At 40.0% G+C, this 16,477-nt stretch overlaps 1 protein-coding gene across 3 annotated transcripts in view; it reads right to left on the minus strand.

The window, feature by feature from the left end:
* WDR11 (WD repeat domain 11) overlaps window positions 1–9,616 on the minus strand; it is a 67,501-nt gene extending 57,885 nt beyond the window's left edge. For all 3 annotated transcript variants that reach the window (XR_004646465.1, XM_034775738.1, XM_034775737.1), the window contains exons 1-3: window positions 9,404–9,616; window positions 6,952–7,063; window positions 999–1,152 (exon numbers count right to left, since the gene is read on the minus strand). Coding sequence is in view for 2 of the 3 variants with exons in the window: in XM_034775738.1 (XP_034631629.1) it covers window positions 999–1,152; window positions 6,952–7,063; window positions 9,404–9,489 (352 nt within the window). In the remaining variant the exon portion in view is untranslated. The remainder of the gene's footprint in view (window positions 1–998; window positions 1,153–6,951; window positions 7,064–9,403) is intronic.
* Between the last annotated feature and the right edge of the window lie 6,861 nt (window positions 9,617–16,477).

Below are 16,477 nucleotides of genomic sequence, written 5' to 3' on the forward strand. Positions count from 1 at the left end.
GATTATTTATGTATGGATTTGTGAGTATTTTCTATAGCTTCCTGTTGAAGTTTTGCAACATGGAGATGTATACAGATATGATAACGTAAAAAGCAAATGCCTCCCCAACATATCTCGTCAACTGTAACCAAAAATCAATGATCATCCAAAAATTCCTTCCTCTCCTGCATGTTCTATCATGTCAAGCCCTCTCCCATCAGTCTCTCCATTGCCTCCTTCTACATCAAATTCAAACACTGCCGTCTCAACTTCAAGACACTACCCAGTTAAACCCAAGCACATATCAGCTCTAGTTTCATCTTACAGCCCAGTCATTTGCTGCCATTTGCCTGCTCCTTAATGCTCCCTTTGTTTCCTTTTCCAATCCATTTTATTGCTTTTTCTATACCAGCTCCTATCCATGAAATAGCTTTCCTGTTATTGCATGCCAAGGAAGACAGATATAGGTATTCAAAGGAATCTGGGGCATAATGGTTTAAAATAACAAAGAAACTTTTATTCCTTAGGAAGACACAATCCAATTTTAACTTGTCATATTAGTATGCTTGCACTGTAGTCGCTATATAAAATGCACTGTAAATAAAAATACAGTCAAATCCATGATTAACAGCACTGTAATGCTGTCCAAGTATTATTACAATGTGGACTGCAAGCTGCATTAATCCCCAACTCAAAAACAAGGAGGTTTATTTAGTGTTTTGTGTAAACATTTATCAGTAATAAAATACTTCTCAACTTATAGCACTTTTCATCAGAAGATCTCAGAACATTTTATAGGCATTAAACAAACCCCATAGCAGCTCTGCTGGGGGATAACCATTATGCCTATGTTAAAGGTGGGTAAACGGGCACTCAGAGTGATGTACCCAAGGTCAGAGAGTAAGTCAATGGCAGGCCTGAGAACAGAATTTATGAGTCCTGGCCTCCAATATAACTAGTAGATAATACTGCCTCTTACAATACAACTTATTTATAAAAACAGCATACACCTTCCTTACCTTGGATTGGTTTTGTATGCTCCTGTATTTCACAGCGAACTGTTCCCGTTGCCACATCCCAAACAATTATCTTTCCAGTAGCATCAGCAGAAGCTAAGCGCAAAGAATAGGGAGAACCAATATTGTGATGGTAGTTTTCTTTAGCCCATTTAACCTGAAGGTATGAATGAAACCAGTTAAAATAGATAGTTATGTATAATAAAGACAAGTATTAAATAGTTTTTAGTTTGACACCACTAAATGGGATACAAACTATATGAAACACAGACACCAGAAGATTATGCAACAGTTAGTGACATGCATATGAAATGACTACAGTTTAATACATAGAGACTTACACTTGCACAGCAGTTGCCAGTTTAATTATTTAAGTTTATCCTATATATATTACCAACCTGTAATTGCCAGGATAGCCTCAGGAGCCTTCTTAATAAAAATCAGCACCACTTTAGTGATCCTCCAGTCATCTAGTACAGAGGCTGATTTAATTGATAGATTACATAGCACAGTTAGTAGCTGTGCAATTTCATATTTGAGAACACTTGGGTGAATAGCAGCTGGTCCTGGTAAGTTATTACTGTTTATCAATTTGGTCCAAAACCTCCTCTAGTGACACCTCCATCTAGGACAGTTCCTCAGATTTGTCACCTAAAAAGAATGGCTCAGGTTTGAGAATCTCTCTCACATCCTTTGCAGTGAAGACCAAAGCAAAGAATTCATTTAGCTTCTCCACAACAGTCTTGTCTTCCTTGAGTGCTCCTTTAGCACCTCGTTTGTTCAGTGGCCCTGTGACGGGCAGGCTTCCTGATTCTGATGTACTTTAAAAAAATTGCTGTTAGTTTGTGTTTCTTTTGCTAGTTGCTCTTCAATTTTCTTTTTTTTTTTTTTTTGGACTGCCTAATTATACTTTTACACTTCACTTGCCAGACTTTATGCTGCTTTCTATTTCCTCACTAGGATTTGACTTCCAATTTTGAAACAATGTCTTTTTCGCTCTAATCACCTATTTTACTCTGTTGTTTAGCCATGCTAGCGTTTTCTTTTGGTCCTCTTACTGTTTGTTTGGTTTTTATTTGAGGGTTTACATTTAGGGCTTGTCTCCTCTTACCGGGGGATCAACATGTGGTGATCGATCGACCAGGGATTGATTTAACAGATCTAGTGAAGACCCGCTAAATCAACCACCGATTGCTCTCCCATCAGCTCCGGTACTCCACCGGAATGAAAAGCATAAGGTAAGTCAAACAGGAGAGTTTCTCACATCGACCCAGCGCAGTGTAGACACCGCAATAAGTCAACCTAAGGTACGTAGCTGGAGCTGCATAACTTAGGTCGATTTAGACCCGTAGTGTAGACCTGCCCTTAGTTTGAGCCTCTACTATAGTGGGTATTTTTAAGTTTTCAAGCACCTTGCAGGCATTTCACTCTCATGACTGATCCTTTTAATTTCTGTGTAACTAGCTTCCTCATTTTTGTGTAGTTCCCCTTTCTGAAGTAAATGTTACTGTGGTGGGTTTCTTTAGTATTTTCCCATTACAAGGATGTTAAATTTAATTACACTGTGGTCACTATTACCAAGTAGTTCAGCTATATTTAACTTTTGAACCAGATCCTGTCCCCCACTTAGGACAAAATCAAGAATTGCCTCTCCCCTTGTGGGTTCCAGGACTAGCTGCTCCAAGAAGCAGTCATTAATGATGTCTAGAAATTTTATCTCTGCATCCTGTCCTGAGGTGACATGTACCCAGTCAGTATGGGGACAGTCATAATCCCCCCTTATTATTGCATTTTCTGTTTATGTAGCCTCTCTAACATCCCTGAACATTTCACAATCACTGTCACCAACCTGGTCAGGTGGCTGATGGTATACTACTACTGCTATACTCTTATCATTCAAGAATGCAATTTCTATCCATCGAGATTTTATGGTACTGTTTGAGTCACTTAAAATTTTTACTACGTGGGATTATGTTTGCTTTTACATATAGTTTCACTTCTCAACCAGTGTGACATATTTTATCATTCCTACATATTTTGTACCCTGGTATTACCATGTCCCATTGATTATCATCATTCCAGCAAGTTTCTGGGATGCCTACTGTATCAATATCCACATTTAATACCAGGAACTCAAGTTCGCCCATGTTTGTATTTAGACTTCTTGAATTTGTATACAAGCACTTTTAAAATTTGTTAGTATTTAGTTGTCTGCCTTCATGTGATGTAACTTTTGTTTGACTGTTTCTCTTCAGTTCCTACATACACTTTATTCAAAAAAATATATCAGGTGCTGCTTCTTCAACTATGCTACAGTCATCTAGAACCTCTCTTTTCACCCAAAGAACCGCCACGCTATACACACAAATCACTCTCCTAACCTAGTTTAAGCAGTCATGAGGTGTCTGGATGGCCAAGAAGAAAATGTATGTGTGAGCGAGTCCAGTGCTTTGCACAAGGCATTGGAACATCAAGGGCTCCTTAGCATTCTGGCTTCAACTCCTGGGGTGCATCAAAACAGCAGACCTTAGGCTCCACCACCGCAAGTTCCAAGCCACATCCCTGTGTACCTCAAACCAAAACCCTCTTACCACTTCCTCAATCATTCCCTGTAACTCTGCCCCTACATCCCTGCTCGCCTTTTGTCAGTTCTGCCAGAACACTGAGCTGAACTGGGAAAGGGAGGTGAAAGATCTTTACAACATCAGTTACTTCTTTCCACCATCCACAGCCCACACATATCACCCTCACCTTAACAACTAAAGGGCAAGCTTGAGTGTGACCAATAATATAATATGTGAATGCATACACAAATGTAGATTTCAAACCTGTAATTACTATATAAAAAAGCCACATGAACTTCAGAACTGTCACCCATACACAACTGTCATATTACAGACAAACATCTGGCAATCACTATTTGCAATATGACATTACACACCAATAAAAAAATACCATAAATCCAGATATAATATAGATAATATTATTAAAGCCACAGAAAATCTATATTATTCATTAGGACAAAGGGAGTAAATATATAAAGTAAACATGGCTGGACTTTAAGAATAACCATTAATAGTTCAACATGAAGGTAGAAATGTGTGCAAAAGATAAGGTTTTTAAGGTTAAAAAGAGGATATGTTTAATAGATTGCAGACAGTGTGTTGAAATACTTAATTGCTTATTTCTTGGCTTTTAACAGTGTTAACTGCTGAGGTATGCAGTCCAGTAACATAATGTAAACAAGTTTTTTAGGTGAAAATTCCTTGTAAATGGAACCTGTCCATGTTATTTTCTTTGTAATAATGGACTCAGACTATGTTTCTTATGTCACTTGCAACTGTAATAGTTCTTTTTAAAAGGAATGTGGTAAGCAGACTTCTTAAATATTAAGCTCAGGAACTAAAGAAAATTATTTATGATTACATCTAGAGGAGTGTGGAAAGATCTTGGCCAGTATAATAATTTCTTATATGATGTCTACTGATCTTTAAAGCAGAAAAGAAAAGAATTCCACTCTTTTTCCTCATAAATTAGTCATTTTCCTGGGTCTGCTCCAGTTAATAAATGAGACGGTGGTTTTGAAAAATGATCTAATAAATTATATAAAGACTGTAGGGACCTTAACATTTAGCTGACTGTTGAAATAGTATAGCGTCACAAAATTAGCTGGAAAATATAGCTATCCTGATGCAGTTACAATGCTATCATTATAAGGCAACAGAGTTGAATCTGTTATAATTTATTTACTAACCTATGTGCAACTTTTAAACTAAGCTATTAATATTGATGCTGTCCTGTTCCACTGTGTGTTTAATTTGCTGTTTGGACCCTATTTTAGGTACTGGTATTTACCTACATCTCATGACCAGTTCTGAGGACAGCCCAGCACGTCGGGGTGGAGGAGGCTAAGACGACAATCTGCTCGTACAGAGTGGGTGTCATTCATTGTAATGACAGAGTATATAATTTTCAAACACACTGTAAAGAATGATTTGATACATTTTCTTTTACAGTATCTTGCCTTAAGAGAGTAAAGGCATTAAAAACTGTTTTAATATACTTCATAATATACAGGTCCCCAAAATATCCAAGTGGATTGGCCAATACACCTCTACCTCGATATAACACTGTCCTCGGGAGCCAAAAAATCTTACCGCGTTATAGGTGAAACCACATTATAATGAACTTGCTTTGATCCACCGGAGTGCGCAGCCCCACCGCCCTGGAGCACTGCTTTACCACATTATAGCCAAATTCGTGTTATATTGGGTCGCGTTATATCGGGGTAGAGGTGTAGGTATATTTGTGTTTCCTTTCTCTTCAGTCTTCACTTTCATTTTGTGACCAACTGCAGGACCATCTCTAACCAATAGAAGTAATACCTAAATATTATGTTCAATTTAGAACAGTTATGATGCTGACTAACTATTTGTCTGGTTATTTGCCAACCTCTTGCATGTGTCCATATCACTTATTGCTCCATCCACTATCTAGGATAATATAATTTATTGTTCAAATTTTGGCCACATATTACTTTGACAATCTCCACACATGTAATAAAACAGAAAGGCTTTAATCAAAATGTTTGTGGCGTAGAAATGTGTTGTCGTATATGGAGATACGACATGGCACACAACTTATATAGCTGTTCCAGATGTTTACATTTGAAAAATACTCTTATCAGTAGAAACAAAAATCTCTCTATATTACTCAATAGGCAAGTCAGAGACACAGCCTGGCAGTATCAGAAAAATGATAGATCTAAAATTATGTAGAAAATTCAGTTGCTCTCTGGCATGTTATGACTCCAAATCTGGAGACTAAATTCAATCATTAAAATGTGACTATAGGGATTCTTGTCCTGATTTAGAAGCAAATCTGAATAGCTTGTACCATGCTCTGAAGGTTGGCACAGTCAAACCCTGACAAACTATTTGATGGAGTTCTGAGCTGACGAATCTCCACAGAAAACATGCTTCACCCCTTCCCCAAGACTAGAGAATCCATAGATAGGCAGATTATCGCTAAAAAGAGCTCAGAATTTTTCATCTTTTTACGGTTGTCATAATTATTGATAATCATGATAAGAGTATGTCAGCACAGTTTCATTTTCTCAGAAAAATAGGAATCCAACAAGAAAATACTAAGGAATCAAATACGCACAAGCAGTATTTCCTAGGAGATAAATGTTGCAAAATGAAATTGAGGGCACTTAACTCAGCCAGTTAGTGCGTTAACTAAGGAATGCTGCTGCACAACCAGCTATCACATGGTCGCCAAAAGTAGCACTATAAGAACACCAATGACAGACGCAGACTGAACACTGAGCCAGACTTAGCTCAAAAACAATCGGGTGGTGCTTGATCTGCAAGGAGGCTGCGTCTCTTTGGCATGTGCCATGATGATGAACTCAGCTATCTAACTATCAGGAAAAGCCTTCCCAGTGAGTCATTACTGCTATTACATTAAGCCATAAAAATATTTCTAAGATTCAAAAATAATAGGAAAACAGCAAAAATATTTTTATGGATTGTAAAGTTAGTAGAACTGCATGTTGCCATGCATACCTCTTGTTTATAACATTGGCCTTTTTCTAATAAGGAAAGATCAGTTAAGCCAATAGCAAAGCAGGACTTCAATGTTTATTAGGAGTATAATAATTGTTTTTTTAAGCATCGTTTCTGTTTTGGCCATATCTATATCATTAACACACATACAGATGTTTCTCCATACATCTGAAAATATAATGATACCATAGATGCCTGTTCAATTTCAACAAATGATTGGATCTTGGCCATCAGAGAGGTCATTTTATTCCTTAAAGATTAATGTCATATACCAGATTTGATGTGAAAGTCAAATTAGATAAAATGGTAGTTCTTTACACTGAAATTTAGAAAAAACAACACACACAAAAGAATCACATGAAACAATCTGAAACAGATAAACTCACCTTGACAACAGTAGTTTTGTGTCTTTCCAAAACTTGTACAGTCTGGGCAGTGTTGGAATCAATAACTAGCACCAGGGACTGACACCCATATGCAATCAAACCTTGCCAGCCCCTGGAAAAATAGCAATGTTACTATCAAACAGGGAAAGGAATAAATGTCCAGACCATCAGTAGGTGTACTTGGATTTCATGAGATTTTTTAGCTGTAAAGTCAAACTGGATTAGCAATGATCTATACTTCATTAGAGTTTCTGTAGCTGGATTATCAACAAAACTGATATTGTGCATAATAATTAATAAAATAAAGCTGAACTGCAACTACAGCAGCATGGTTGATTTATTTGTGATTGCTTCTATATCATATCATTAAAACATTGCATTTATTATGAAGAGAGAGCCAATGTTAACTGTTTGTCATCTCCCTCTTCCCTACACTCTGCCTCTCTGTTTGATCATTTTTAAAATTAAAATAATTTGGGGGCAAGAAGTGTGCCACTTGTTTGTACAACATCAAGAATGTTGTGTGCATGCTACTGGAAACAAAAAAAATAGTAATATCTACCCAACAAAATAAAACCTGAAAACATAGAAAACTCAATTCCAGCACTCTACAGGGAGCAATTTTTCAATGCAAGGCTAATTTATGTCAGAGGCTGTTTAAATGCTAAAAGGGCAAGCTAAAATCTTACATAGTTTAAACCACCTGCATCAGTAAATGGCATGTTCTTTTATAAGATATGAGATAATTCACATTGTTGGGAGATGCGTAGGTTGGTTGGTTTTGCAGGGAAGGGGAGAACTGAAGAAGAAAAGGGGCATATTTTAAGTGAGTTTAATAGTAGTCAAAAATTTCAATCTATTTGACCTCAAAGAAGAGACTGACATTGCCACAGAGGAGGACCAAAAAAAAAAAAAAAAAAAAAATGGGGTTCAGTTAAATGGTTGGGGACAAACAAGAATAGGATTGGAGTCAAAGAGTCAAAGCAAGGAATCCAAAAGGAAACCAAGCACAGAACCCCAGATAATGTCCACTGCTCTGAGAAAATATCAAGGGAATCAGTGGAGGGGAAGGTGCTGTCTTGACTTGACAGATCTGGAAGCACAAGTCCTCAGACAGAGGGTTGGTTCAGTTATTTAAGCATGGGACTGAAAATCAGGCAGTCTGTTCAGTTTCAGCAGCTGCAAAACAGGCATAATTTTAACCTCGCTGACAGAGCAGTTGTTTGGATTAGTTGGAGGGCATATAGGGCATTGAACATAAATACACACACATTTTATGTATATATATAATATTGCTTTTTATCTGCCATATCATAGGTAGATAGATGTATCATATCTACAACAGATTGCAGGTTTCTAACATTTATGTTTGTACCATATGTGGCTTGTCACACCAATAGAGGAGGCTGCAGAGAGCCAAGCCTAGCCAGTCCCGCAGCTCAGGTGCTGCCTGTGCTAAAATAAATAAATGAGTGCTGGGTAGGATCCAACCAAAACTACCCCAGAACCTCCACCATAGACAGACCATAAACATTTACAAATGGGTCCTGGGCCAAAAAAGGTTGAGAACCACTGCTTTTGACCCTACACCAATATAAATATTTGACAAAAACAGAAACAGTCATCGATGCACAGAAATTTAACGTAACTGAATTTGTCAGGAGCATGTTTATGATAAGTTTTCATTTGAGGAAGTGAAACTGATCAGATCCTCCAAACTCAGTGCTGACAATTTTCACAATTATATAGCAAGCCCCATGATATTTGGTGTCTGATTTAATGTTTCAGCTTCTGCAGACAAGTGATTATGTGGGAATCTCAACTTTATTTTTTCCTAGACCTTCCAGTTGTGGAAAGAAACTGAAAACATGACTTCAGTGTACCCTATACCAAGCAAAGTCTCAGAAACCTAAACATAAACCAGAAGGCAAATAAGATAACATCTGATTTTTTAAAACATGTTTAAAACTCATGTTTTCAGTGTTTGAGGCTGCCTATGCTGTACTCTTAGAAAAGTGAGTAACAACCTTCCCAGTCACAGAGAAAGTGGGTGAGGCGCAGTCTCTCGTTGACAGCTGTCTCTGAGAGGCTGGAGGAGGAGGGAGGGCATAGTTCGCTCCCCACTCCAAAGACTTTGGTCCTCTAACTCTCTAGTGCCCAGCCTCTCCCTGAAAGGCCTCTCCCCCTGCACCAGTAGGGCAGGACTTCCTCCTCCACGTAGGGGCAGGAGAGCCTCACTCCCCCACCACCCTCCCCTTCCTCCTCTGGGGCTCCAAGGCCTCCTTGCCTCTTGATTCAGCAACCACTTCTAAACCATAAGCCGCCACCCACCCGCCAGGGGCCCCCCGCCCTCCATTCCCATCCAGTGCCCTTCACTCTCTCTCACGCCCCGATCCTGGGTGCTTCACGCCCCCCTGCAGGCGAGGGCTCCCCTGCCCCGCCCCGCACTCACCAGTCCACCGCCCCCTTGTTCTGCGCGCTCAGGGCTCCGGTGAGGGTCCGGGACGACAGCCTGATGTTCACCGTGTAAGGCAACATGCTGTGCAGGGGGAGCCCGGCAGCGGCGCACTGGACCCGGGCGGTGGCCCCTGGCTCTGCGGGGGGAGGGGAGGGGGATGGCCGGGTTCTCCGCAGTAGCGGGGAAACCTCAGCCCGGCGCCGGAACAGGAAGCGCCGCAGAGCAGTGCGCTGCCGATCCAGTTCCCCAGCCGTCCGGGCTGCCCCAGCGCCTGAGGCACTTTGGTTCCGCCGCGGCAGGGAGTCGCTGAGCGGCGGAGCGCGGCGGCTCCAGCCCATTGCGGAGCCCGAGCGCCCACTTCATGCCGTCAGATTGAACAACAGCGGGGCCCGCTTCTGCCTCCCCAACCCACCCCCAGCGCTACCCCGGAGCCAGGCAGGGCTCAGCTCCCCCCCATTCAGCCACCTCAATGGAGCACCGCACCGGGCAGCCGCTTGTGCCGCCCCAGAAACCCAACCTCCCCGCCCCGTGCAGCGCTGCACAGCAGCCGCATCCAGCCGCTGGAGCCTGTCCGGGTTTGCTACATTTTGGCAGCAATCAATCACCCAGATTCCACCCAATGAACCCGTTCTCCTGGCTGGACAGCACCAAAACACGCGGATCCCGCCCCAGGGAGCCGTCCGATTATTAACAAATTGGGGACCCCAAACCTCAGAGTGTATAAGCCAATGACGGAGATTCCACAACCACAACCTCCCTAGGCACTTTGTTCCAGTGCTTGACTACCCTGACAGCTAGGAATTTTTTCTGATGTCCAACCTAAACCTCCCTTGCTGCAAGCCTCTTGCTTCTTGTCCTATCCTCAGAGATTAAAAAGAACAATTTTTCACCCTCCTCCTTGTATCAACCTTTCATGTACCTGAAAACTGTTATCATGTTTTCTCTCAGATTTCTCTTGTCCAGACTAAACAAACCCATTTTTTCCCAATCTTTCCTCATATTTTTAGACCTTTAATCATTTTTTGTTGCTCTCGTCAGGATTTTCTCCAATTTGGCCACATTATGCCTGAAATGTAGCACCCAGAATTGGACATAATATGCCAGATGAGGCCTTATCAGTGTGGAGTAGGATAGAAGAATGATATTTGAAGTCCTGTAGTTGTGACTGAGTGGTTAAGGTGCTAGACTAAAAATCCATTAAGGTCTCCTTCTGCAGGTTCAAATCCTGCCAACTACAGAGGAACTTGTGGTTCTCATGTTTTGTTTACAACACTCCTGCTGATACATCCCAGAATGATGTTTACCTTTTTTGCAACACTATTACACTGTTGACTCATATTTAGCTTGTGATACCCAATAACCCCCATATCCCTTTCTGCAGTACTCCTTCTTAGGCAGTCATTTTCCATTTTGTATGCGTGCAGTAGTAGTTCCTTCCTAAGTGGTGTACTTTGCATTTGTCATTTAATTTCATCCTATTTACTTGAGAACATTTCTCCAGTTTCTCCAGATCATTTTAAATTATAATCCTATCCTCCAAAGCACTTGCAAACCCCACCTCCCCTCAGCTTGGTATCATCCACAAACTATATAAGTGTACTCTTTATGCCATTATCTAAATCATTTATGAAGGTACTGAACACAACCAGGGTCAGGACTGATCTCTGCAGGATCCCATGTGATATGCCCTTCCAGCTTGATTGGGAACCACTGATAATTATTTGCTGGAAACATTTTTCCAACCAGTTATGCACCCACCTACTAGTAGCTCCATCCAGGCTATATTTTCCTAGTTTGTTTATGAGAAGGTCATGCAAGGCAGTATCAAAAGCCTTACTAAAGTCAAGATATACCACATCTACCACTTTAACAGACTAATACATCCTATTTAGTACCTACAGGGTAGATGCAGCAGTAATTTACCTCTGTAAATTCAGACTTGAAATAAGGGTGAATTTACAGAGGTAAATTATATTATTGTTAATTAAAATGGTTTGCACTTGTCCTGACCTTTTCCCATTTATTCAGTGATGACTTAGGGTGACCAGATGTTCTGATTTTATAGGGACAGTCCCAATTTTGGGGTCTTTTTCTTATATAGGCTCCTATTACCCCCCACCCTCTGTCCCGATTTTTCACATTTGCTGTCTGGTCACCCTAAGTGATGTTCTGTTGTGTGGCTTGCAGGTTGTTTACTGATTGGCTCCATTCATCTAATCATGTCCAATGGCCCTGACATATATAATATCAAAAGTGCACTATGGAGGTGGTGTAGGCCCATCTCTAATTCTTCTGTTCATGGTTCTGTATATAAGGTAACATTAAGTAATATCCACAATTTAAAAAAAACAAATAAGGTTTCTTACTGCAGCTTAGAATCACTGATCTTATTAATGTACATAATAACTTCTATTGTGGCTAGATTAATCTTAGTGCAAATTCTATATTGCTAATAAAATATCTGACATGAACTCTTACCCGAGAAGATTTTATTTGTGTGTCCCATAAAGTAGGAAACCAGTGCTTTCTTGAATCATAGATTAATATAATCGATAACGACTACCAGATTGCCCTTTACAGTCACCATACCCAGCAATTGCTCAGACTTGAAAGGAGCTGTATAAAACCAAAATCTGTGGTACTCTACTCATGCCTGCTGTAACTGTGCCATCATTCAAAACAATTTCTACCAGGAAAAAAATGCTGGTTATAATTTTTCACTAAATACTAAACTAGACCAACAATCGAATGGGAAAGAAATTTCTCCCAGTCTCACTGACGTTTTCATTTTAAATTATTTTTAGTGATGTTTCATTAATTCCAATAAATGATTATCTCAAAATGTTTCAGTATAAAGACTGCTTTTAGAAGGAAGAGTATCTGGTGGCTAAGTCACTGGACTGGGATATGGGGAACCTGCATTCAGTTCCTACCGTAGCCACAAGCTTCCCATGTGACTTTGGACAAATCACTTAACTGACATTGTACCTCAGCTCCCCATCTGTAAAATGGGGATAATACTTTTCTTAATCCTTTTGTGATTGTGCAGTGCTCTGATTCTATGGTGATGAGGGCCATATAAATATCTATCTAGATAGATGGATTTCTACTTTTATCTGTTGAGGACAATTTCTCCTTATTTAACACAGTGTAGTCACCCTGGTATATAATTTAGAAGAGAATCTGCCCATCCCCATCTCATCTGTAATACTTGGCATGTATGTATGCTTTACATCTAGGCATACCATAGACGATGAACATAAGAATGGCCCTACTAGGTCAGACCAAAGGTCCATCTAGCCCAGTATCCTGTCTTCTGACAAAGGCCAGTGCCAGGTTGCCCCAGAGGGAATGAACAGAACAGGCAATCATCAAGTGATCCATCCCCTGTCACTCATTCCTAGCTTCTGGCAAACAAAGGCTAGGGACACCATTCCTGCCCATCCTGGCTAATAGCCATTGATGGACCTATCCTCCATGAATTTATCTAGCTCTGCTTTGAGAGACACCATCACTATAAACAAACAAAACCCTCACAATGGACTTCTGTCAGAAGTTCTTTTATCTACTATTGCTATAGGTAACTGTTAAGATTACTGTAGGTGAAATATTAGAGACAAAAACAATAACTTTTTACTGCATAATTTACCCTGTATTATCAGTTTCTTAGTTTCCCCTGGTGCTTGGGTGGGTCTTTAAAACAATTTTTAATATTTGGAAATACGGTTTTAAATAGAAATCAGCTAGGGGAATCAAGGGCAAGGGAAGTACTTGAAATTACTTTGAGCTATTTTTTTTAAATTCAGGAATTTTTAAATTGACAGTCCAGATGCTACCCCTATGAGGTCAGAATAATCAGTCCCATTTTACAAATGAGAATACAGATAATTTAAGTAACTTGGCCAAAGAAACATAAGTCAGTGGTGAGATGGATTTCAGGTGGTGTGGGTATGACAGACATGTATGGCTGTTGGTCACATGTGAAATTTTTCAAGTTGCTTAATATGTCTGCAGTAAACTGTCCGTGTTTCACACCCATATAAAAAAGGGATGCTACCTCTCCTTCAACACCACAGACATCCTCTGATTATGTAACAATGTGAATACTGAGATGTAACCATTTTGTGAACATTGTATGTGACCTGGGTAAAGTTACTGAAACTTGTATAATTAGAGTGGGTTATTAGAATTTCCCGTATTGATCTAACTTATATTGGGGATAGTAAAAGGTTTATTATAATGCTCAAATTCAATAGGGTCTGTACTGGGAAAGTGACACAGTGGCTTCCCAGATAAAAAACACCCAAGGACACACTTGAAAGACAATGGTATCCTTCCAGGCTCAAGGTAAAGTGACAATTGTTTTTCCAGGCTGATAGGCTAGAGATCAAAAGGGATATAAACAGTTTAAAAAGTGTCTTGATCCCTACAAAGGGGGAGGGAGGGTGTGAATAAGCAGAGGATGTCCAGGTTGTTGTCAGTGAACTCTGACAGGGAGACAAGCTGACAGAGAGAGAGGATCTGCAGAAGAGTCTATCAGGAGATGGTCCTACTAGGGCCCCCAGGTGGAAGATAGTCAACACCTCTTAAGATCTGCTTTCTCTGAAATGCTTTTGTTCTAAATAATAAATGAGCCTTCTAAAAACAAAGTATGATTGGTTACAGTATTAACCATGTCATTGCTCCTGGAGGAGCAGAACTGCAAGCTCTGAGCTTAAATCAGACCTGCTGAGGTATTCAGTTAGTACCAGGGACTACAACCCAGAGCTTGGTCTGAGAGTGGGTGAATTATATGATACTGCCTGGAGCCAGGTGACAGCTACAGGCCTGGGACCTAGAGAGGGTACTTTCAGAGATATAAAGATGGATCAGAGTTACAGTTGGCCCATTATCTATGACAGCGGGCTACTTCATTTTGGCCCTGATCCTAAAATGAGCTCTGCATTGGTGGACCTCTGCATTTTTACAGTGTTCACTGAAGGAGCAGAGCAGTAGAAATGTCATTTGATGGCAATTTTAGGAACTTAAACTCACTTGAGCCCAATCTTGGCTCATCCCTGTTCCTGCAAAGTAGTCCTAATTCTTGTGAGTGGTCTCATTCACGTGACTCCTCAGGAAATTCTAATAACACACTCTAGTTATACAGACACACACTAGCCTGTTTGGGGTTAATCACTCCCTTAGCAGCACACTAGTAATTGTTAAAGTCATTTGGCCTGTGGCTTCCCTACCCCACAGCTTGATCAAGGAGGGTGAGTAGGGCAGAGGCTCATGCACTGGCCCTCCACACTACTGGTTAATGTTACCAGTAAGGCATACAGAACTCCTGTTGATGTCCATGGTAGTTTTGTGCCTGGATCTCTTAAATAATATAAAATGCACATTCATTGTTTTAAATGACCCATAGGGTGGAGAAGAAAAGATACTCTTCTTAAGTGAGCTTCCATCGGTGTATCACAGAGCTGTGAAATGGACCTTTAGCTGTCATTCATGAAAGCATTTATTTTCTACTTTATTAGACATGTACAGAAAGCAAAAATTGCTGTGGCTAATGAGCTACCAGCAGATATTTTATTAGCATTGGAGCATTTTCCTTTAGACTCATTTATCTAGAGAAGTAGTTACTGAGCACACTAATGTAAAGTTGAGTGATTCAAAGAGGCTGCTTCAAAACATCTATTTTTTTAACATTGGGGATTTGAGAGATATGTGAAGTAATGTAGGAGACTAAGAAATTGTTAAATCAGTTAGTTTTTGACAATCCAGTTTTTCCTTGGCGTAGATGTTTAAGGGAAAAGCAATTACTAAAAAAAGCTGTTTCATGAAATAATCATGTAAAACAAATCTGAGCCAAGACTGATTTAAAGAACCATATTCAATTTCGTGGTTATAGCTAGGGAAAATGTGAGCACATATTAATTTACTGAGCTTGATAAAGTGCAGATTAAAAAATAAAATAAAATTCTCTCATATATACTGTATATTAAAAGTTTTTTCTCTTTTAATCTACGTTGTCAAGATTTTATATGCACGAAAATCAGGAAATTCAGAATTATGGAAGCCATGGTAACAATATTTCTACTCCTCTGCATGTACCTAGTAAAGTACTTTCTATTGCTGGATGTGATAACTTTTATGCCTTAATATATAGGTGAATGTAGCCAAAAGTAGTTCTTGGGAGAACATTAACCTTGAACTACCTGAACTATTTGTGCCTTTAAAACTTTAACCATAGTGTCGCATTAATGTGGTGTTTCCACTTAATGTCTTCATTTTTAAAGAAAAAATAACAATGAAGGGTTTGATTGATTACCAGGGTTTATTGGATTTGGCAAACTGACTCAATGGAATTACACATGTGTAAAACTAGGTTAAGGTAGTGGTGAATCAGGTCTCCTGGTGTTTATTTCAGTGTTATGCATACCACTTGTGTGATCTCACAAGCTAAGTAGGGTCCTACTTTGCCAGTAGCTGGAGGGGAGACTTCCAGGGAATACTTCAGGGTGGTGCCGAGAATAGTAATGATGATCATTCAGAAAGCGACAGTCTTTCCTGTGAATAATAAGGCAAGAAATATCCTTGCATATCTTATAACAATACATGATTGTTCCTTTCCTGACATGAAATGAGCGGGGCTCTGCATCACTGAACTTCGCTTAAGCCAAGGGGAAATGGGGATTATAACCACCTCACAGGACAATGCTCTAAGTACAACTGCCACTTCAAATAGGAGGGCTGTGTGGGAGAAAGCCCTTGTTTAAGCACAGATAGCTTTGGTGAAGAGATAATATGTGAACAATGTGTTTGGACAATGGGACCCCCACTCCTTGCTTGGGCTTTGGGGCGCTGTGGCAATACAAAAAATTAACATTAATGAGACAAATTCCACTGTGAGTTACAGACCCTGCCCTGTTGATTTAATTTAGAACATTAAGTACCAAGGCAAATTCCTCTAACTGGTGTTGATGGCTCGAAGCCACACAGTTTTAAGTAGCACTACTGCTGCACTATAACCCTGCTCAGCTGTTGGGAGGTTACTCATATACATCTTATGACAAGGTCACTGGG

This window comes from Trachemys scripta, chromosome 7, assembly GCF_013100865.1.
Source record: "Trachemys scripta elegans isolate TJP31775 chromosome 7, CAS_Tse_1.0, whole genome shotgun sequence".
NCBI classification, from domain to species: Eukaryota; Metazoa; Chordata; order Testudines; family Emydidae; genus Trachemys; species Trachemys scripta.